General features: G+C 31.4%; 2 protein-coding genes across 4 annotated transcripts in view; one reads left to right on the top strand and one right to left on the bottom strand.

Annotated features, from left to right (window-relative positions):
* The first annotated feature begins 9,190 nt into the window (after positions 1-9,190).
* On the top strand, positions 9,191-10,793 carry LOC100499733 (uncharacterized). Its single transcript, NM_001248339.2, has 2 exons — positions 9,191-9,480; positions 10,294-10,793. The coding sequence occupies exons 1-2, from the start codon at positions 9,272-9,274 to the stop codon at positions 10,781-10,783; spliced, it is 699 nt and encodes a 232-aa protein (NP_001235268.1). The 5' UTR covers positions 9,191-9,271; the 3' UTR covers positions 10,784-10,793.
* Positions 10,794-12,614: 1,821 nt separating this feature from the next.
* The window catches only part of LOC100790815 (myosin-17), a 30,026-nt gene continuing 20,286 nt past the window's right edge, over positions 12,615-22,354 (bottom strand). For 2 of the 3 annotated variants that reach the window (XM_006595966.4, XM_006595967.4), the window contains 9 exons: positions 21,844-22,020; positions 20,736-20,876; positions 15,725-15,795; positions 15,509-15,608; positions 15,380-15,436; positions 15,230-15,286; positions 14,211-14,291; positions 14,046-14,128; positions 12,615-13,191 (listed from right to left, as the gene is read on the bottom strand). In XM_006595966.4, the coding sequence (XP_006596029.1) occupies positions 13,056-13,191; positions 14,046-14,128; positions 14,211-14,291; positions 15,230-15,286; positions 15,380-15,436; positions 15,509-15,608; positions 15,725-15,795; positions 20,736-20,876; positions 21,844-22,020 (903 nt within the window). In that variant the 3' untranslated portion in view covers positions 12,615-13,055. The remainder of the gene's footprint in view (positions 13,192-14,045; positions 14,129-14,210; positions 14,292-15,229; positions 15,287-15,379; positions 15,437-15,508; positions 15,609-15,724; positions 15,796-20,735; positions 20,877-21,843; positions 22,021-22,354) is intronic. The other variant, XR_005888504.1, reaches the window with a different exon arrangement.

A 22,354-nucleotide genomic window follows, 5' to 3' on the forward strand; every position in this document is an offset into this window, starting at 1 on the left:
ACGCGTATCTACATACAACAGGCGCATCACCTTCTTCATCCTTTTCTCAAGATCTAGAAGAATGTTAGTTCACATATAGAGACCTTCAATCATTAGAATGTACAATGAATGCGTTTTTTCATATAAAACCTTTTAAGCACCTTTGTTATATAAGCTTCTTGATGCACATAAATTCTATTCTTTAAATTCAATTTCCCAAACAAAACTTTGTGCTTCCTAGGACCTTCATCTCAACTTATTTTTTTAATCAATCTATAGCTTTTCAAAGTTCTTCAAAAGTTCCAATAATATTTATGTCATTTACATAAAAAATTATGAAAAAAAAATTAGATTTTTTTTTCTTCATGAAAATACACAGACAAATAGGATTATTTTTATATCATTCCTTTAGCAAGTACTCATTAAGTCAATTATACCACATGCTACTTGATTGCTTTAGTCCATAGAGAGTATTATTCTCAAGAATATGCAAGGAGTTTGATGCAAATGTCATTATCAAGAGAGTTATATAAGTAAGTTGTAACAACATACATTAGATGTAAACTAAGTTCTTCATGTCCTACTTGAGTAATCAAGTATCAAAAGTACTTACATCCACTACATGTGAATATATGTCTTCAAAATTAATGTCATGTTTTATATCTCAATTACACCGTCTCATTTTTTTTGCAAAAAAATCTATTTGTATCCAATCAGTTTAACATCTTCAAGTGTAAAACAAACAAGTCCAAAAATATAATAAATTTTACATCTTCAAGTATATTGGCTGCAAGTCCAAAAACCCAACTAGTTTTATTTCTTCAGGTATATGGACTACATGTCCAAAAATCTAACTTGTTTTTCATTTTTAGGTGAACGGACCACATGTCCAAAAACATAATTGTGTTTTGCATTTTTAGGTGTATAAACTACAAGTCAAAAAATTATTTTCTTTGGAAAGCAAGTCAAATTTTGCCTCAATTGAATCTTTCTATTTTGATTAATCATTTCTTTATTTATAATCCTTTAGAGACTTACTCTTGATCCTCATTATCATTTATTACGTTTTGTGTTACATTATATGTGAATACATTTTCAACGTTAACTTATATTTCAGCTCCGTTATATTCCATTCATGACATAATATGATATCTCTTTATTTTCACTAATTTCAGGTACCTGAGTTCTTCTGGAACTAGAATATATAATTATGTTAGAGGATTTTTTTTTTTTTTTTGCATTCTCATAACCTCAATTTGAACATCTTGATTTTAACTCATTTTCTTGATTGGAGATTTTTATCTTTTGGAACCAACGTGTCTAGCACACTTCATGCGTGTCAGAGACTCATTTTGTAATATTGTCCAACAAGGACATCAAATTTAATTGGAACATTAGTCGTTGATACATACAATTTAGCCACGCCTTTTGACTAAACTTTGTAAATGAATTATCTTTTGAACTTTTAGTTCAAATTGTTTTATACAATGGTCAAGATAATTATAATTCATTTCATTTAATCTTCTTTTTTCAACTGCTTACTATCTATCCCTCATGTTGGGAAAATGAATTTAAAATAACAATCGACAAACTGAGTCCTAAATAAATTTATTATTCATGAGTCAACATATGGAGATTTATACCCAACTTTCCAACCTCCTTTGAGGGTTCATCTTAATGTGTTCTGATTGAACAATTGAGCTCATATTTATAACATAGACAACACATGAAAAAATATGTATTAAATTGAAAATATAAGGTTGCTAATCGAAAATCAATTTCAAGAGAAGAGAACTAACTATATCTTGTTGACATGATGAGAATTAATATTGCGACATGTAAGATTGCATGTGTCAAAGAAAACATTAAAAATTTTGATCTCACGAGTATATGAACATGTTCTACTTGATGTTCAACATAAATTCTAATAGTCATGCAATATCCATTAAAAGCATGAGATGTAATCTCATCATCATTATTAAGACATATTATCTTAATTGAATAATTTGAAAATGAGTTATAACTCAAATTAATTGAGTCAACAGTATTACAAACATCTTGTTGTGATCATCTAGTTGATGCAACTAATAAAATCATGAAATGTATAAATGATTTACCTAATAGGTGTATTGGTCCACAAATATCACCCTATATTTGTTCTAAAAATAAAATGGACTCATTCTTATTTTTTCTTGGTGATGATTTAATTATAAACTTTCTTTGGGAACTTATAATACATGAGAAATCATTGAACTAAAGAATCTTCTAGCTCTTCAACAGTTGTCCACATGAAAATGGGCAAACCGATCATGTCAACTAACAAATTCATTTTTATTTTGTAAACTTTTGATTTACAGTTGTACGTTTTTTCAATTATACTAATAAACCTATAGTGCAAATTTAATATTGACTTTTTGTCTTGTGTGAGTCATTATACTATTAACCATACATACAAAATATATCTCAAACTACTATTTGAATTATTTTTCTTGATATATTGCTCATCATAAAAGACACGTCAAAAACAATGTATACATGTTTATAAACCAATAAAATCATTCAAGAACAAGTATTGTGATCTTAATACATGCAAAAACTATTATAATTGACCTATATGAAATCAAATGTGCACAATACATAAATTTAAAGCAATTTCATATTCCTTTTAATATATAATTAATTATGTACATGATAAACAAAACGTATAATGACATCTCATTGAATACACTTATAGATATAAAAATAACAACATACATATATGAAGCTCAAAATACTTTGAATCTTGATCGCTGCCAAAAACATCACATTTCATATATTGTTGTATAAAACATTTCAGAAACATATATATAAAATTTATGTATAGTTTAATAAACTATTAGTTCCCTAAATTTACAAATCTTTTAAGTCATTTAATCATATGTCTTATGACAAAAACATGAATCAAATCATAATGTAAGAATAAATGTGATTACAAAATAATCCAAAAATAATCATATAAAACATTTAGATTATAAGTAATCAATGTTAATTACATCTATAACAATAATGAATAAAATTTATATAATAGAAGAATAATTATTTGATAAAAATACATGAGTAACATTCACGTTGAAAAATGGAGCAATGTCAATCAAATGGGTCATATGATTTTTCACATAAATTTCATACACCTTGTTTTTGCTACAAGTATACAAGAAAAAACTTTAAATATTTCTTAAGTTGTTATTCTTTGATATTGCTACTAATGGAGCACATTAAATGTATGAAAATATATAATATTTTCTTTTTAACATACCAACATTCATAATTTTTTTTCTCCACACGATATTAATAAACTAATCATTATGAATAAGCCATATTTATACACACAATATAACATACACAAAATATTTTTTATGCGTGTGTACACATAATATGTAACATGTAAATATGTTTACCCACAATGATAATGTTAATCAATATAAATATGACAATAAATACTATAAACAATTATTTATGCTTCTTATTTTAAACTTATTAATTAATATTTATATAATTATTTAGATTACATATACCCAAGAATCATACGTAATATTTAATAATATTTATCAAATGTAATTATCTAAATTAGATCATATGTAAACAAATAAAATATTAGTATAAGATATCATCTTATATTATGTCATTTGGGTGCACATATAGAAATATTATAGGCAAGACTAATTATATTAGGATATTATGTAAAAGTTGAGATAATTTAATATATACTAATTGAGATTTTTTTTTTTCACTTTTGGTGAGAAAAAATCAATCTTTTATATTCTCATTTTTTTCAAGAATGAAAATTTTTTCCTTTTCATTTTTAGCATTATTTTCTCACTTATGATGAGAAATAGTCAATGTTTTTTTTATCGTCATTCATCAAGAATGAAAAGTTCTCCCTTTTTCATTTTTGGTATGGTTTCCCCACTTTTGTTGAAACAAAAAAAATTTTAATTTCTTTCTTTGATAAGATCTTCAAAACCTTTTATAAAAAAAATTTATAATTTTTTTATTTAATAGTATCTTCAAGACACATTATGTTTAAATAAATTTAAATTATATTTATATGAATAATATAACTTTACACATTATAGTTATGCATAATATGATTAGGGAGACAAGAAGAATCTTATTTTAAAATATGAACTCAAAGGAATATAACTTCTTTTGCGCAAAATCAAATTATAATAAAATTCTTGAGCCTCAACCATTAGGATATTATTTTTTCATTTCAAGTGAGAAAGAATATTCTTTTATTTTCACTTTTCTATTATTTTCTCACTTCATGGGAAAAATATTCTAAAAATTTTCTACTATGATGTCATCAAGACTCTCAAATGATCAAACTCACAATTACCTAAATGGAACATAAATATCCTACTAAACACATAGTATGAATAACATAATTTGAGAGAAGAAAAATCTGAGCTTAAAACATGAATTTAAAAGAATAATTTTATCCAATTAATTTCTTAATTTACATGAATTTTTCTTGCAAGTTGTAATATCAATTATTCAGTTGTTGATGATTCATGAATGAAAGACAATCGTATTAAATAAAATATAATTCAAAGGATAAAAATAAAGAAAAAATAAAAAAGAGAATACAAGAGTTTAGAAAAAATGAAAATTATATATATATTTTTCAATGAGAGTAATCCATTGATAGGTACAAAAGATAAATATAAATAATGAAAGATTATAAAAGATACAGGAAATCACAAATAAACTATTCATAAAATATTTTTCTTTTTATTTATTTTTTGGCATAAATATTGTTCTTTTTATAAATCCATAGAAACATGGTAAATAAATAAACTATTAATGAAAGGGAATGTCTGAAAAATAAAATATAGCGGAATCGGTCCAAAAAAAAAACTTGATCTATGGTGTTTATGAATTGAATATGGACTTATCTTAATCTGATTTTATGGGAAAAATGGTTTTGATTGAATTTGGACTCTTTTTTTTTTTTTTTTTTCAGTTTGTAAAACCAGAACTAGTAAAGGTTGGTTTGAGAATGTAATTATCCACCCATTTACACGCCTCAAAATCAAAATTGCATGCGTAATAGATTTACGATTTATTATCACAATCTTATTTCTTATAATCAAAATATAATCAATTATTATAATAATTAAATATTTTAATATATAAATACCAATAAATTAAATAATAAAGTTAATAATATGGTTTACTATATAATTCATTTGTTTTTTAGATTCTTATTATCTTTTAATTTTTATATATTATTTAAAGTTAAATACTTAATATATGATTTGTTTAAAAATATATAAATTAATAAAATTTAGGAAAATTTAAAATGAGTTTTTGTGAATTTCCTCAAAGTGATAGACTTATAGTGTGTTTGATTAACAAATAAGAATTAATTATACTCCAAAAAATTATGTAATTCTACACCTAGCTAGTGAGAGAGAGGAAAAAGAGAAAAAAAATTATAAATATAATAAATAATATGATGTGATAGGAAGAGAAAAAAAATGTTGATAGAATGTTTAAAAGGATGAGTTGTTTCCTTTGAAATTGATTAATAAACTAAAATAAAAATATTTATTATAAAAATGATATATAGGAGAACATAAAATGTCATTGCAACACAATTTTGCACATCTTAATATTTTTTTTTTCTTTTAGTTCTTTAATGAATGCTTTAGGGATAATAGTTAGCATTTATATAAAAAGAATATTAACTTTTATCAAATATAACATACTTGTAACTTATATGTAATCATTAAAATTAAGAATTGAACCACCCAATGCATAAATATGCATAATGTTATTTTTACTTAACAAACTATCTTAATTTTGGATATATATTTACATTAAATAGTTGAAGACAAAACTTTATTGTTCATAATGATCGTACTTAACTAAAATATTAAAATTAAGGCATGCGATCTAAAAAAATTAAGGACTTAATTGTCGAATAAATAACGCTAAATAAATTCAATTAGCATGTTATATATATATATATATATATATATATATATATATATATATATATATAAAAGTTATTTACAATTAATAATACTATTTTTTAGAAACGTAATTTTCAATAAATCTAATGATTGACTTTACGTTACTACCTTAAATTGTAATTAAAAATTATCTAAAATTTTACAATAAATTTTCATAAAATTAATAATCTATTTTATGTTGAATATTTTTAATGTAATATTAATTTTTCAAATACTCCATATTTGTTTTTAAACATATTTATAATTTTCTTAATACCTCATAAAGGTGAAACACTGAACATAGACACTACTTATCTTATCAATGTCTTAACATGACCCATCATTCGTAAATAATTTACAATCATATCATAGAAGTCTTTTAAAATTAGTGATTTACCATCATTTTAAAATCAAACGAATCTTTTTCGACTAAGCTTTTATGAAATGAAAAGGGACCGCACTCAGTTACAGCTCAATAAGAAAATGCAAACAACATAATTTCAAATTCGTTAGCTAATAAAACTTTTAAATTGAGTGTATAAATATATTTAGTTAATTACATCTTTCATATGTAATTGGGTAGATTTGACCCTTTATATTTTAATTATTAGGTTCAAATATTATAATTTTAATTTTACTCAAATAAACTAATGTTTTAGTTTTTTTTATAGTGTATAAGGAATGTAGTTAACCAACACGGTTAACATAATATAAGAGTGATACTTATATTAATCAAATAGTTCATAATTTAAATATATTGTATATGATATAAGTTGTGTTAAAACGAAATATTTGTTTTTTGTGTGTTCATATCTTCGATAGACATTAATTATTATGTTCGACAATAAATATTTTATATCAATATCATGATTAACAAATAAAAATAAAAAAATAAAAAACCTAAAAAATATAACTAAATCATATCATTATATAGATCGCATGTCAAGTACCATAATATATTATATCAACAAAAACTATCAAATATTTAACAAAAGAATGTTAGAAAGACAAATTATAAAATTGACATAAACCAAAAGTATAACTAAGCTGCTTCTATCTGACATCAATTCAAAATCTTTGACCATTTAGCGCCCATTTGGCATTAGGATAGATATGTCAATATAATAACTATAATTGTTCATTGTTTGTTGTGTTAATAAGATGTATGTGATAATATTATCTTATCACTTATTTTACGTCCTGTATTGAATTAAAATTTTAAAAAATTCTTGTAAAAACAAGTTTAGGAGATTTTAAAAGATTAGGAAAAAATATATGACTTTTTTAAAAGACTTATATGATTAAAATTTTATAATTTGAATTTTAATGAATTTATATTAAGAGAATTTATAAAATTTGAAAGGATTTTATAAATTTATAAAATTTGAAATAATCTCATTAATTTTTTTTAAAAAATTAAAATTACAAGGACAATTGAAAAAAATTAGGGTTTTTTGTAAGCAAAATTAATTCAAATTGAAACCAATACAACACAAAATGTAGCATTGTAAGAATATAAGCTACGGATTACAAAGCATGGACTATGCGTAGAATCAACTCCAATTGGCACCCCGTATCAAAACATGAACATATACCTCACAAATCTAAAATATTGTTCTAAAACATAATACAATCTCATAAATATTTTCAATATCAATGAAATCCCCTAATAGCATCATCCCGATATTGGAATCCCCCAGTAGCATCATCCCAACAACCAAGATCGATAAAATTCCTTAACATAGAAAATTAGGGTTTGAATAAAGAAAATTATGATTGCATAAAAGAGGATGGAATATATAAACTACGGAAAACTAATGTCCATGTAAACAACAATAGTTTCTATTGGTTCACATAGAAATCATAACAATAGAGGAAAGGGATTATGTGTGATGGTAGAAAGAATGTAGCAACCAATAAAAGAAGAAGAAAGAAAAAAAAAAGAATCTCATTAATTTTTGTGGGATTGTTTGATGGGTGATATTTATTTTTTATATTAAAAAGTAACATGAAATGCATTAAAATCTTTCATAAAAAAATCCATCCAAAATTTATATATTTTTAAATATCATAAGACTTTTTATAAGTTATAAAAAATCTAAATTAAATATAACTTCATTTTATTGCACTCTTTAAAAAATTATAATAATCCTAATTAAATATTATAAAAAAAATTATATCATTTAAAAGTTTTAATTAAATACCCAACATTTTTTTTATAAAAAAAATTCTTTTAATATCCTTCAAAATCCTAATCTAATACATCCCTTTTATTTTGTTGATCTAGTATATTTCTCATCATGAGAGGAGAGTCTAGTTAGGATCAATAAAATATGATAAACGCCCTTACTCTTTATATAATATAATAATAATATATAATATAATGATATATATTATATTTTTAATCACCATATTATCTTATATATATAATACTTATAATTTTTTATAAAAATTATAATTATAATTTTAGAAACTTATATGATTTATTTATAATTTGAAGAAAAATAATCACATAAATAAAATATAATTTGTTACAATTAGTTAAAATTATAATTATTTTATAATTTATAAAAAAACAAATGAAAAGTTAATTTTTAGAAAAATATATCTAATTTTAACGAAATAATATTTTTTAAACGTAATTCATATTATATTATGTCGTTATTTTATTTATTATCTTGTCCATAAACATTAGATAAAAATTAAAACTTATCTTTTTCTTATCTCATTTTACTAAACGAGTCTCTAATGTAAATTATGGCCGATCTAAATCAAAAGAAAGCAAGAAGTTTAATTGATCATCATTTTATGAATAACGAATATTTTTATATCGACAAAAACGTGTTTGACTTTTTAAAACAGATTAGAAGGGTTACCCATCGATCGAGTCGTTTCAACGAGCACTAATTCACAGCTCATTACGAATTAAAATTTAAATAAAGAAAAAAAAATAAAGAAAGGAAACCCCGCTTTTTTTTAGCATCCAGTGGAACTGTGGAAGAGGATAAGGCCAAATAATAATAATAATAATAATAAACAGAAAACAAATTCATAAAACGTTGTTGTGTTGGATACCTTATCCACAAAATTTTAACCTCCTTAAAGAAACAACACTTGTAAATAGTAATATAAATATTCTAGAAGCCAAATACTCTTTAATTGCCATAATTATAAATACGCCAACAAATCTATAAAGATCGCCATGTCTTGTGTTTGTGTCTATCCATTCCATTTCTTTCCAACACACACTTTCTCTCTCTATCTTTGGGTGTCTTTCTTTTTGTTCATTGTTGATGATGTCACGCGCCGCCGTGCTATTACACGCGCCGGAGGAAGATGCGGCGGCGGAGGAGTGCTGTACCTCGACTTCGTCGTCGTCGATCGGGAGGAACAGCGACGTGTCGTCGGAGAGATCAATGGAGGAAGGAGAAAACGAGGTGGAAAGTGCTTACCATGGACCTTTGCATGCCATGGAAACTTTGGAAGAGGTTCTTCCCATCAGGTACACTACTACTATCCTTGTTATTTTTTTCTTCTTGTATCTTTCTTTGATCAAAAGAACCACCTTATCATATGTTGTTTCTTCACTTTTATTTGCATGATGTTTTTTCTTTTTCTTTTTGTTAAATTAAGTTCATTTGTGAGTTTTTCTGGTTCCTTCTCTTTGAGGGATGATACACCAACCATCCGCCCAAAATGGGGGAGGAAATAGGAGATAAGTAAGAAGAAGAAAAATGAAATATAGAAAGAGAGTGATAAATGTGTTAAGTGATGTAAGAGAAGAGAGACTAGAGAGAAAAAGATGAAAGCAAAAAAAGTTTGGTGAAAATGAACTAGGGTGCTAAACTGCCAATTTTTTGTATCAATTTATTTTCTATTTTTTTTTTTGCTATTGAAAAATGGAAATTTGATGATCATAGGGTACCCATCATAGGTTTCTGTGTCTCTGGGTGTTGAATCTGTCTCCCCCAAGAAATTTTTAGCTATAAAACTGTATCATGTAAGATTTTGCCAAAAATAATAAGAAACCTAACTTAAAGACCTTAACTCAATTCCACAGACCTGACTTGTAAAGTGAGAATTTCTGAACTTGTAAAGAATACATCAATGATATCTCCAGTTGATGAGAGACTAAACAGTAAACACCCCTCTACACCTAGTACAATGAAAGTGCTAGAGGCTACAATAAAGGTAGCCCAAAGACACTTAAGGCATCTCGAACTTGATGTGTGCGTCTGTGTTTACATTTGGATTTTCATCTATCTGTTGTTTTTTTATGATGGTTGGAATTAATGATATGGTTGTGCTTGTGCAGGAGAGGCATCTCGAACTTTTACAATGGCAAGTCCAAGTCATTCACGACCCTGGCTGATGCAGTGTCTTCCCCATCAGTGAAAGACATAGCAAAGCCAGAGAATGCATACACCAGGAGGCGTAGGAATTTGATGGCATTGAACCATATTTGGGACAAGAATAATAGAAACTACCCTCTAAGAAGCAGTGGTGGTGGCATTTGCAAGAGATCAATCAGCTTGAGTAGAAGTTCTCTGGCTCTTGCAGTTGCCATGAACAACTCCGACAGCAGTAGTAGTATCACAAGCGACGATTCCGGTTCCAGCTCGAATTCGATACCTCCTCCCTCTCCACTACCGCCACTCCATCCACGAAACAGAGTGTCTTCCTTGCGGAATTTCTCTCCCTGGAGATCATTTTCCTTGACTGATCTCCAGCAGCATTGTGCCATTGCTGCAACAATAAAGATTTCAAGTCCCTCCATTGGAAATGAAACTGCTCATCCATCATAGTAATAAACAAAGAGGATAACAAACTATATTATTATTAACTTTTAGCTTATTTGAATGACTATCTTGCTCTAGTCCTATTTGTTTGAGGGAGCAACAAGTTGGAGAAGCAGTGCCTTTGTGTACGTACGATCACTTCAAATTAACTTCACTAGGATATGATATGGCAGTCCTTAGAGCATTTAACTCCTCCCTTTTTCATTTCCTCTTTCATAACAATGGTAAAACAACACACGTCTAATAATGGCCATCTTAAATCTCCTTACTCAGCAATGTGACAAAACGTTTGCCAAATTCGCAACGCCATCATCATCCACTTCATGAATAAATCCTTCCATTTGTATTAAGTATGACACTGCCAATGTCTGGCTACTTATTATAGAATGTCAAAACGAAAACAATGAATTATCCACTAAAAAAGGACCTTTCTATTGTCAGTATTCAAGGTTTTTGGAGTTTTTCCACGGATGATAGGCTCGTCACAAGATCAAAAGTGTTCATCACAAATTGCCTTTGACAATTTGTTTCAGAGCGTCTACCGTGGTCAAGTGCTTCAAATGGTTTATGGTGGACCATTAAAAATAGCTTTAGATTAATCAATAGTTCTTTCTTTTATCATGGACTCTCAACATCAGATCCTTGCTCTTCCCTTGCCGGCGCAACTTGACCGCTATACGACACCACTAAGTCGATTTCCGGCGACGGCAGCGCCACTTTTTTTTCTTCCTCTCATTCTTCTTCTCTGCTCCTCCCTCTACCATTTTTTATGCTATCCCCTATTTCTCCTCCTTCATTGACTCGATTTTTTTAATTCCAATTATACAAATACAATCGCCACGTTTTCCAACCATATCTCAGAGAGTGTTGTCTTTGGCCTCGGCAAGTTCTACGGTACCAGCCTCCCTCGCTGTCGGATCTACATCGACGTCAAGTGCAACGACCGCCTTGTTGACCCACAATTTGCTTCTCCCTCTACCCTTCCGCACATCGTCCATGAAGACACCGCGGATCTAAACGTCGGTGGCGTGAGTAACAGATCTGGGCGCCGTCAGCATGCACGACAAATTTGGACCCTGACGATGTGAGTGGCGGATCTGTAACCCAACAGCGTACAGAACGGATCTGTATGTCATCGAGTTTCCTCGACCCCTAAACGCCACCGTCTCGATTTTTGAGTTCGGCTTCCTTGTAACAGTGTTGTTCACAGTTGAAATTGAGGGAGGGAGAAAAAAAAAATTTAGTGCAGCAGGTCCACCATATACTGTATACTGAGGTGAATCTAACGGTGTTAAAAAATTTGTCCACGGTAAATCATTTGAAACACTTGACCACACGGTAGAAGCCGTCTTTGTTTCAATCAATTCTACCGTTAAGGGCAAGTGGCGGGATTGCCAGCTGGGCAATATGTAACAGAAAGAAAAAAGTTACACAGTTTACCTGGTAAGTTGTAGTCCCTACTACAGTTACATTTTGATTTTGATTGTTAAATTAAACGAGAGAATTTTGATAACAGTGTAAACCCGCCACAAAAACATTGACAGACGTCAACCACCATAATTAAAACTTATAATTTCTCATATAAATACTAAAAACTTTTAAAAAAGTGAAGAAAAAAAATACTAGGAACTAAATGAATAGTTTAATCAGAGAAAAAATAATGTGTGATCGTCTTGTGATTCATTTGCACCAGACTAAGCAACAATAAAACCACCACCATTCTAATTGGAACAAAATCGGGTATTTACAAAGAGAGTGCTTTTGTTAGTGGCATTTGTGTTTCAAAACACAAGGGCCGACACATTGGTCAAGGTGAAATTAATTTGGAACTCGCATGGGCAAAAATTCAATGAGGCTAAATATATTTACATCAATGAATGAAATATCATTCTGGCCAGTGCCTAGTTACAATTGCATACCTACATAAAATACAACATGAAAATCAATAATAAATATACCTAACTGTCTGACCGGCAAAATAATAGAGGCAATGTATCAAGCTTACAATGTCAACTCTATATACTATGGGTAATTACAAAAGGTTCGTTGAACTATGTAGTAATTTAGTTGGAAATTACCAATCAACCAAGAGAATCACTCTCCTATCTTTGATATCATGATCAGCAAGTGCACCATGTAACTACAAATCGGATGACAATCAAGATTGCTGCTGTCCACGTAAAGAGAAACTCGTGTTTCCAATGTGGATAATGTTGCGGCGTTGTCATCTAAATCCGGAGATGAAATATTGAAGCAAACTGTCAAACTAAAGTAATAATCATGAAATTGTGGACTTCTGATGTGAACTAAGAAACTGAGCGCAAGAATATTCGGACATGAATTCTGGAAGATCAATTTCATCAACGTCTATGGCAGGAATTGCCATATCTATGTCTTCGGCAGAGAAAGGAATGCTGCAGCAAAAAATTAAGGTTAAGACAAAGGAATCTCAAATGGCAGCTGTTTGACTCTCGAGGTGCAAATACAGTTTGGTGCAATTTTAAATTTAATTTCCAAATATGTGTTAATAGCAGAAAGCCACGAATCTCATCTATAAATATGCATGACTTATATTCAGGTTTACATTTTAATGATTTTAAGGGTTAACGAGACATATTTCGAGCAAATTTATTCATTTTTATTTTATTTGTGAAGTTGTAGATGTGGGCAATGACTACCTACCCCTCTCTACTTCTTATTCTAACTAAATTGAGTGAATTCCTTCTTTCTCTCTCTCTCTCTCTCTCTCTCACTTCCCACATAAGCATTTTGTTATACTCGCATTCCATTTGACTTTTCCTCATCAGCATCATTATTCCTCACGTTGTCAAGCATAGGAAATGTCTAATAACAGCTAGTAATTCTCATAAGCAATAGATTGAGTCACAATAGAAAATTCTGTCTCCAAGACGATTTCTTTGATTATTCATCATGAAACAGAAACGCAACAAACTGAACTAGAAAGTATACCAGTTAATATGGACATGCTGCTTGACATATTGATTTAGCTTCGTCTCACAATAAAATAACAGGTCAAAAAATAAGTAAAACTTTTTTTTTGAAAAAAAAATAAAAATAAAAATGTCATTGCTTTGTGGTACGATAATTTCAATTTCAATAACTAGAAACAGAACAGAAATCCAATTCAAGTAAAAACTGGCCAGAAATATCCAGAAGCAAGGGAAACCATTCATTTTGATTCATCCAGCAATCACAGGATAAAACTGCAAGTAAATGAAAAGAACTTCAATGGGAGAAGGTGGTGTACCTCAGATCATCATCTAATAAGAAAGAATTTGAGGTCAAATTCTGATTGTCCTTGCTGACAATTTCTCTCATTTCACTAACTACCTGTTTACCATATACTGTTAAGAACTCTGAAGAAACTACCATCATAGTTGTATTTTGAAACAAGTTAAAGAACACAACTTGCCTCATTGGACACACTCTGGGTTCCATACTTGTCATCCCAGTACATTGTGCTGATTCGATAGATTTGCCTCACAGTCAATACCTGTTGATGAAATGTATTTAGCTTTCTTTTCAATTTTATATGTTTAGATGAACTGTATATCAAGAATATTATATTCATTACACATGCGAGACATCAGACATATGCTAACAAATGAGATGAAAGGAATATCTTTGTAGTGAATGAGACCAAACATGCTCCCTTAACAGGGAAGGAAAGTCATTAACTGTTTGTTTCATATTCTTAGAACATTTAGACATGAGAGGCACTGTTAATGAAGATACCAGCATAATTGTCTTACTTAAAAAGAAAATTTTCAACAAATAAATGTATTACTATTAACGATCAAATAAATTTTTAGTCAATCACTCTACTAATATGTTAAGAACAGGAGGGAGAGCAGGGGACCAGGACTCAGGAGTTCATATAGGCAGCAGGGGTGCTGTGAACACTGGGGATCAGGGATATAACAGCCTGCATATGGGGGAGAAGGCAATAAAGAAGAGAGAAAATTGGTTGGAGAGGGAAGGCGGTGGAAGGGAATAAGGTCTGGCACTATTCCTCTTATTTCTTTCATTATTTTCCTCCTTTTTGAGTGATCTCAGGAAAGGCATAAAAACATTCCTTTTTGGCGTTCACATTATCTCAATGGCAGTATAACAGGAAAATAAGTTTCTTGTAGAAATTCAATAAAACAGTAATATGACTTTCCATTTTCTATCATATTAACACCCATATATAGGTTTCATATTATTAAATTTCTTTTATCCCAATTCCCAAGTAAGGTGCTTCACCTACGCATTTAGTTAAATCAGTTACAAACAACTGGAATGACCGTCAAATATTCATGGCCCATGGATCTTATGATTGTAACTCAGAAAATTAGGTCTTGAAAGATAAAACTAAAAAAAATGACGCAGGAAAGACTGAAGTAGGAAATAGAATCACAACAAGGATTTTGCCAAATATGATAATCATACCGGACAAAGATCTTGCCGAATCTCTTCCAAAGATTTCTTCCTCTTTTGATGTATTACCTGCATAATTCAAACAAAGGAAATTGTAGATAAGAGATAGCAGTTCTGTTTGACAACATTAGAAGTCCAACAAAAATACAGAAATTTTTATACCAAGAACCCGATGGCTTGTCGTATATAATTCAGCTCATGCCAGGATGTCCCTGCATACTACATTTCACAAGTACTTAGTCAAACCCATAAAACAAGAATTTCAAAGAAGTATCAGCAGTCTCAATCTACCTCCTCTGTTGCATTGACTATCCATTTCTCCAGTTCCGCTACACCAGACTTCACATATTCACCATTTGAGAAAGTGCAACATTCCCGACGCAAAAGAAGACTGAAAAATGAAGATCTAAAAAATTGAAAAAGCTGAACTAAGGAAAATCAACTAAACAAAGAAAATTAGTGATTTGAAACTACGAAGAACCCTTTCCCAAAATCATGGCTTTTTACCTGTTGAAGAGTGTAATATTGATGAATGAAAACACCTGGGTAACTAACTTGCGGATGAAAAAGGATGGCACCTGAACAAACAAATTTTAGGCAGGAAAAAAAAAATAGATACTGTGAATGTTTGAAACTTGTTAACACTAACAGTTAAATCCACAACCACAGAAATCATCATTTATTTGTTCTCCAAAATTACTACATATGTTAAATTAACATGTAGAATCATCAGATACCATAGCCTGCAATGAAGTGTACAATTTCACTGCTTACCACCTGAAGGTAAATTAATTTTTTGACACCAAAGACAAATTGTGTCACACCAAAGCTTCAACCGAACAAACAGTTGTAACCACTCTGTTAATATGTAGTATATTAATTGATCACAATGTGTTCCCAACTTCCCATTCCATTTTCCCTTCTCCCTTGACTCATTTTACTAGGAAGTAGGAATTTACTCTATAATCTACAATTCTACATGCAGCCCCACCCTACTTGAATCCTATGATTTACATATTCCCATGGTTATCAAACTCTTGAGTTAACTCGCTAACTTTTACAAGTTTACGAATCCACTTACCCTCTGCAAGTTGATTTGTGTGTAAACTCTTTTAGTAGACTCTAGGTAGACTCTATAAACTCTAAGTAAACTCGGTAGACTCTTGAGTTTACCACCGAGTCAAAAAGTTAGTAAGTTAAAAAACTTACACCAAAATGTAAGTCATTTTGGGTTGTTTTCTGTTTGTTTAGTGTTCAGCATACCTTCATTTATTGTGTTGTTCCCGAATAAAAAAATTCACACCTTTAATAACATCAAACCCTTGTTCTCTAAAAACATCAAACCCTCAATGGAAATGATCTACCACTACTATAACATCTGCATGTTATTATCTAGTAGTGATACATTACCGGACTTGACTATTTAAGTATTGTGAAATTTATGATTTATTATATTGTTGAAATGTTTAATTGGTATGTTACTTATAATTGGTATGCTACTTATAAATATTTTGTTATTATTTTTATATGAAGTGGACTCTTACGAATCTACGAGTTGAGTTTATGAGTCGAGTCTATGAAACTCTCACGAGTTTACGTAAACTCTCGAGTTTGATGACCTTACATATTCCTCTATTTGCAGTTATATGGTATGATGGACCCAAGATACTAAGAACTATGTGACTCATGATATGGTATGTACAGTCTTCAGTTTTTCACCCCTAAAGCCAGTATTATTGTGCCTCCTACTAAACTTACATCACATCAACAAGTATGGTACATATGAACAGTCTTTGAAATATTCAAAATATTCCTCCTTTCCAGCGACACCCACTTGCTGGTGAGACCAACCCTGGCCTCCTCCATCTCAGGCGACCCACACAAGCCCCCTGTTTGGCTATTTTTTTTTCTTTTAATGGCTTCTTTGGGTACTACGGACACCGTCTCCGCAACAACGTTTACCACTGTCCCACTTTTTCCGTGTTAGAAATTAACCAGATCTGCCAATTATACTAACTGGGCAGCCACTGTCCAGCTTTGGTTTTGCGGTCAAGACGTGCCGATCACTTGACCACTAAGGCTATGGACATTCCAAATAAAGACTGGCCAGTTGGTGGCAAGTCGACGCCTCTTTGTGCAATGTCCTTTGGTTCTCTATTCATCCCAATCTTCAACCTTCATACCAGGCATTTGACATGTGTTATGAGGTTTGGAGCAAAGCCAAGAAAGTTTACTCCAATGATGTACATCGTCTCTACAGTGTGATAACCACTATGTTGTCCACCAAACTTGAGAATATGGATATGCAAACTTATCTTGGTAAACTCGACCGTTTGATTGCTGACTATAACAATGTGAAGCCAACAATTTGAAGCCTTTCACTTCTGATGCAAAGACTTTTTACTGGCAACATAACCAGTACTTCAGGGTTCTAGCTCTTGCTGGTCTCCCACATGAACTTGATTCAATGTGTAACTAGATTCTATTGGCTCCTACTGTTTCTACTTATGACATGGTTAGTGAACAGTTACCTTGTCTCTCCACTCCACATGTTTTTGGTCATTCCTCTACCTCTGCCTCTTCTACGGATTCCTCCGCCCTTGTCTCACACTCATCTCATGGCAGAGGGCATGGTGGAAATGGTTGAAGCCGTGGTGGAAAGAACCGTTGTTGCAATTATTGTCAAATTTATGGTCATATTGAAGCCGACTGCCACAACAAAGCCCGAGACCAATCAAAATCAACGAATGTTGCCCAGGTCACTAATCCTACCCCCATTGAGGATGTCACTATCTCCACCATTGAGTATCATGATTTCCTTCATTTTCAAGCAGCCCAACAAACTGCCTCGCCTGTTACAGCCTAGACTAAGTCTAGTAATCCTGTAGCCACTGTCTCTCAGTCGTCCTCTCTTGGACCTAGGATACTTGACTCCGATGCCTCTGATCATATGAAAGGTAACCAATCTTTTTTCTCTCAATTGTCGTTATCGGATTCTTTGCCTTTTGTTACTCTCGCAGATGGCTCTCAGATCAAAGTTTGTGGCAGTGGTCAAACCCACCCACTTCCTAACCTCCCTTTGAATTCTGTCTTGTTTGTTCCTAGTTGTCCTTTCAATTTGATTTCCATTAGCAAAGTCACTCACTCCCTTAATTTCTTTGTCTTGTTATTAATTTTGTTCCTGTGTAGGATTGGCGTACCGAATGGACGATTGGAGCAGGACATGAGTCTGGGGGATTGTATCATCTTCAACCACCGATTGCCTGTGTATCCATTGCTTTTGCCGATCTTGCTCATCAACGTTTTGGTCATCCCAGCTTGGAGAAGCTGCGTCCTTTAGGTGCTAGTCTCTCTACACTTAAGTCATTATAGTGTAAGTTGTGTCAATTAGGAAAACATGTTTGTAATTCGTAAAGTCCCCAAGTCAATAAATTTGTTGCATCACCATTTGCTTTAGTTCACTCCGATATTTGGGAACGTAGTCGAGTATGTTCAACTTTAGGATATTACTATTTTTGTTACTTTTATTGATGACTTTTCTTGTTGTTCTTGGGTCTTAATGAAAAACCATTTTGATGTCTTCTCTGTCTTCAAAAGTTTTTCGCATGAAATTACTAATCAATTTGGGACACCCATTAAAATTTTATGCACTGATAATGCAAGTGAAATTACATGGCTACAACAACTTCTCCAGCAACTCCAATTTGGAGACACCGAGGGCACTAAGCTTATTTGTGATATAATGAAGCCACTATTCACATTGCATCCAATCCGGTCTTCCATGAACAGACTAAACAGATAGAGATAAATTGTCATTTTTGAGAGAGAAAGTACTCTTAGGAGACATCACCACTGACTTTGTCAGCTCTAGTGACCAACTGGCAGATGTGTTCACTAAATCTCTCAAGTGGTCTCGCATTGATTATATTTGTAACAAGCGTTGTGCATACGACATATATGCTCCAATTTAAAGGGGAACGTTAAATATATGATTTGATATGATTGAATGTAAATATAGAATTTGGGTGTATCTGTACAGATATGTAGGGATTTCATTATTCTTTGTTTCCTTAATTATCTTGTACCTATGATTATAAATAAATCAGTGTGTATGATAACAACACACTACTTCAGTAAACACTTCTATAGCCATCTCTCAAAATTTCTTTTTCAATAGATGTGCAGGAAATGACAACACAAAAGATATAGATTATAGAATGGCAATGCAACGTGTAATAGGGCCAGAAAAATCTAGGAAGCAAATTGCATAATGAAATAACTAATAGTGGTCATGTGGAAACCCTACTCTTTCAAAATAAAAACACAAAATAGGGCTAAAGAAACCATAGAGAGACTGGACATGACAATTAAGTGTAAATGAAGAAAAAATGTTAATTGACAGAAGTTGATGACTGCCAGCTTATTATTAGTCCCCTTTTGGGCCTGGGGGGTGGCTCACTTCAGCTTTTGACCCTGTTTAACCAGGTACCAAATGCTAGTTATGTAACAATGATGATGCAGGTTCAGACATGACTAGAGTGATTTGCCCAATACAAGACCAGGGAAAACTGAATTACAAATAAGATAAAAATGCATATATATGCAGTTATGCTTTTATGTACAATTGATTAATTCTAGTGTCCTAGTTTGAAAAAATAAAACAGTATAGGTGCATGAATACGTGTCATGTCAGCTTTCAAGTTCAGCACCAGTCCCAGACGGCACACAAGTTTCACCAGTCAAAACTCAAGAAAATTATAAAACATCTCAGGTGAAAGCATATAACCACAAAAAGTTTCACTTTATTATACTGCCATTTACAGGGCTGTATAACATGAGTGGAATGAAAAGGAAGGTTTTCAAAAAAAATTGATGAAAGGTGCACAACAAATTTACAAAAAAATTAAACGTCCAGTGTGGAATTATGGATGTAGTACATAAGAATACAAGAAATGGACAAAATATACAATGAATTGACCAAACTCAGTAACAAAGACCATTGGAAAGAAAAAAAAAAAGGGAACCAAAACTGTTTGGCACATGACAGAAGGGCATGTGAGAGAGCGTCGAAGCTCTGATGAGGTGGCTGTCACCACCATTGTGTAGATTAGTGGACGGTGATGCTGGTGATGGGTCACCAGAGCTCTGGCGGCGGACAGCAGAAAATGCACCACAAAAGGCGAAATATTGCTGGAAAGAGGGACAACAAGCAGAAAAGTCCACTAGAATGTGGAAACAGTCACTGAAGACGGGAGACAAGCAGAAAGGTCCACCGGGGACAGCACGGGTTTTCGTTATCCCTCTCTCAAGAAGAACCTAAGCTCTAAATACCATATAACAAGGTTTATTGTGCAATGTTGTGTGTCAAGGATGACCACACTAAGCCTTTATTTATAATGAGCAAATAGGATCAGTATAGGATCAATCTAATGAGTAATAAGGACTAAATCACTAATTACTATCTAATCATAAATAACAGAATAATATGTAATCTTAACAGAAATAATACAGAACATACATGATTTTGCCGAAGTTTTCCCATGAGTGAATCCAAAAATTTGACAATGTTACTCCACTGACCACTTGATGATTGTTGGGGAATCCCACCAGGAGATCTAGATGATTTCCCCCCATGTAGTCCTCGTCCTGTTTTGGGAGCCTAATCAGACAACAGAAAATTTTAAAATTAAAACACACACAAACAATAACAAAATGTAGACAGTAAAACAAAACATTTGATACTTAAAATGTAAACTGGTGCAGGATCTAAAATCTAAAGTATGTATGTTATCATAAGTACCACTAATATTTTACCATTAATAGAAAGACAGACTGAATTCTGAAATTGTTGTTGAAAACACACGACACCATTGAAAAAACACAATCTCTAGAGTAATAATAGTAGCTAAATTACTACTGTCATGGAAGCAATGGATGAAATTAACAAAATTGGTTTTCAAAGTGGAGTAAGAAAATCAAAAAGTCAGAAAGAAGGCTTCCCTCCATCGTAAAATACCCTAGTTTTTATTCCTATAAGAACTACCTGTTTTCTGTCCTTCCTGCCATCACAAACGCAATGGAAAAACAAAACACTGAAATCAAATTTCACAGTTCATTGTACAAAATAACAAACAGCTTTGCAACCATAAACATAACAGTCATAACTTTTTCTTTACATTTCTCCACAAACAAAAACCCCTTATCTGCCCCCTGCAAACCCCTAATAATGAAGCTAAAGTTCAGACCATGCAAGAAAATCAAGTTGAACATCCAACATATAGATTTTAAATGGAAAAAGTTGACTGCAAGCAAATGGGTGCACCACTGATACTGCTAAAATACATTAAGCAAACATTAAAGCAATTCAAACTGACTCAGGAAACAATAGACTCAGTCAGAGATTTTGTTAGCCCCCCTCCTTAGATCCAGAAAAAAGTATTTGACAAACTGTCTTAGAATCAGATTCACTTCAAGATAAATCTTCTCGTGTGTGTTATGAGTTATGACCACAAGAATACACAGGAACCAAGACCAAAAGCACAATGATTCAACAACTGAAATGGTAGTTTAGCCACAAATAACATCTCCAAGGTATCAGACTATCAGCAAGGAGTAAGAAATGTAACCTGAATACATGATCCCAGAAGTGGAGAAAGCTCCTTTTTCAAATTGTCACGTAAAAGACCAAAAATCTTCTCTACACAAGCAGTTAGTTGTTGCTTAAAAAGTATAGCAGGATATCTTGCCTCCACATGCAATACACCATCATCATATCCAATAAACTTTAATGGAGATTTTGGTCCCTAGAAATACCACCAAAACTAAAATCAGGGGGAAGATACAAAACATGGCAGGCAACTTATGACTACCAGCATAAAGTGAAATTAAAAAATTAAAACAACCCATTATGGGAATAAATAAATAAATCAATCAACAAATTAAAAAAAAAAACAGAAATTACATAAACTTTAAAATAATCAATGCTATTCATAAAGAGACATCATTAATGATCTATAATGCTAAAAACAATGCCTCTCCATTCTTTGCATACCATAACATGAAGATGATACAAAATAGGTTAAGGTGGTTTGAACACATACACAGAAGGTCACAAGAGCCGTCAATTAAAAGAGTAGA

The sequence above is a fragment of the Glycine max genome, chromosome 14 (genome assembly GCF_000004515.6).
Source record: "Glycine max cultivar Williams 82 chromosome 14, Glycine_max_v4.0, whole genome shotgun sequence".
NCBI lineage: Eukaryota > Viridiplantae > Streptophyta > Magnoliopsida > Fabales > Fabaceae > Glycine > Glycine max.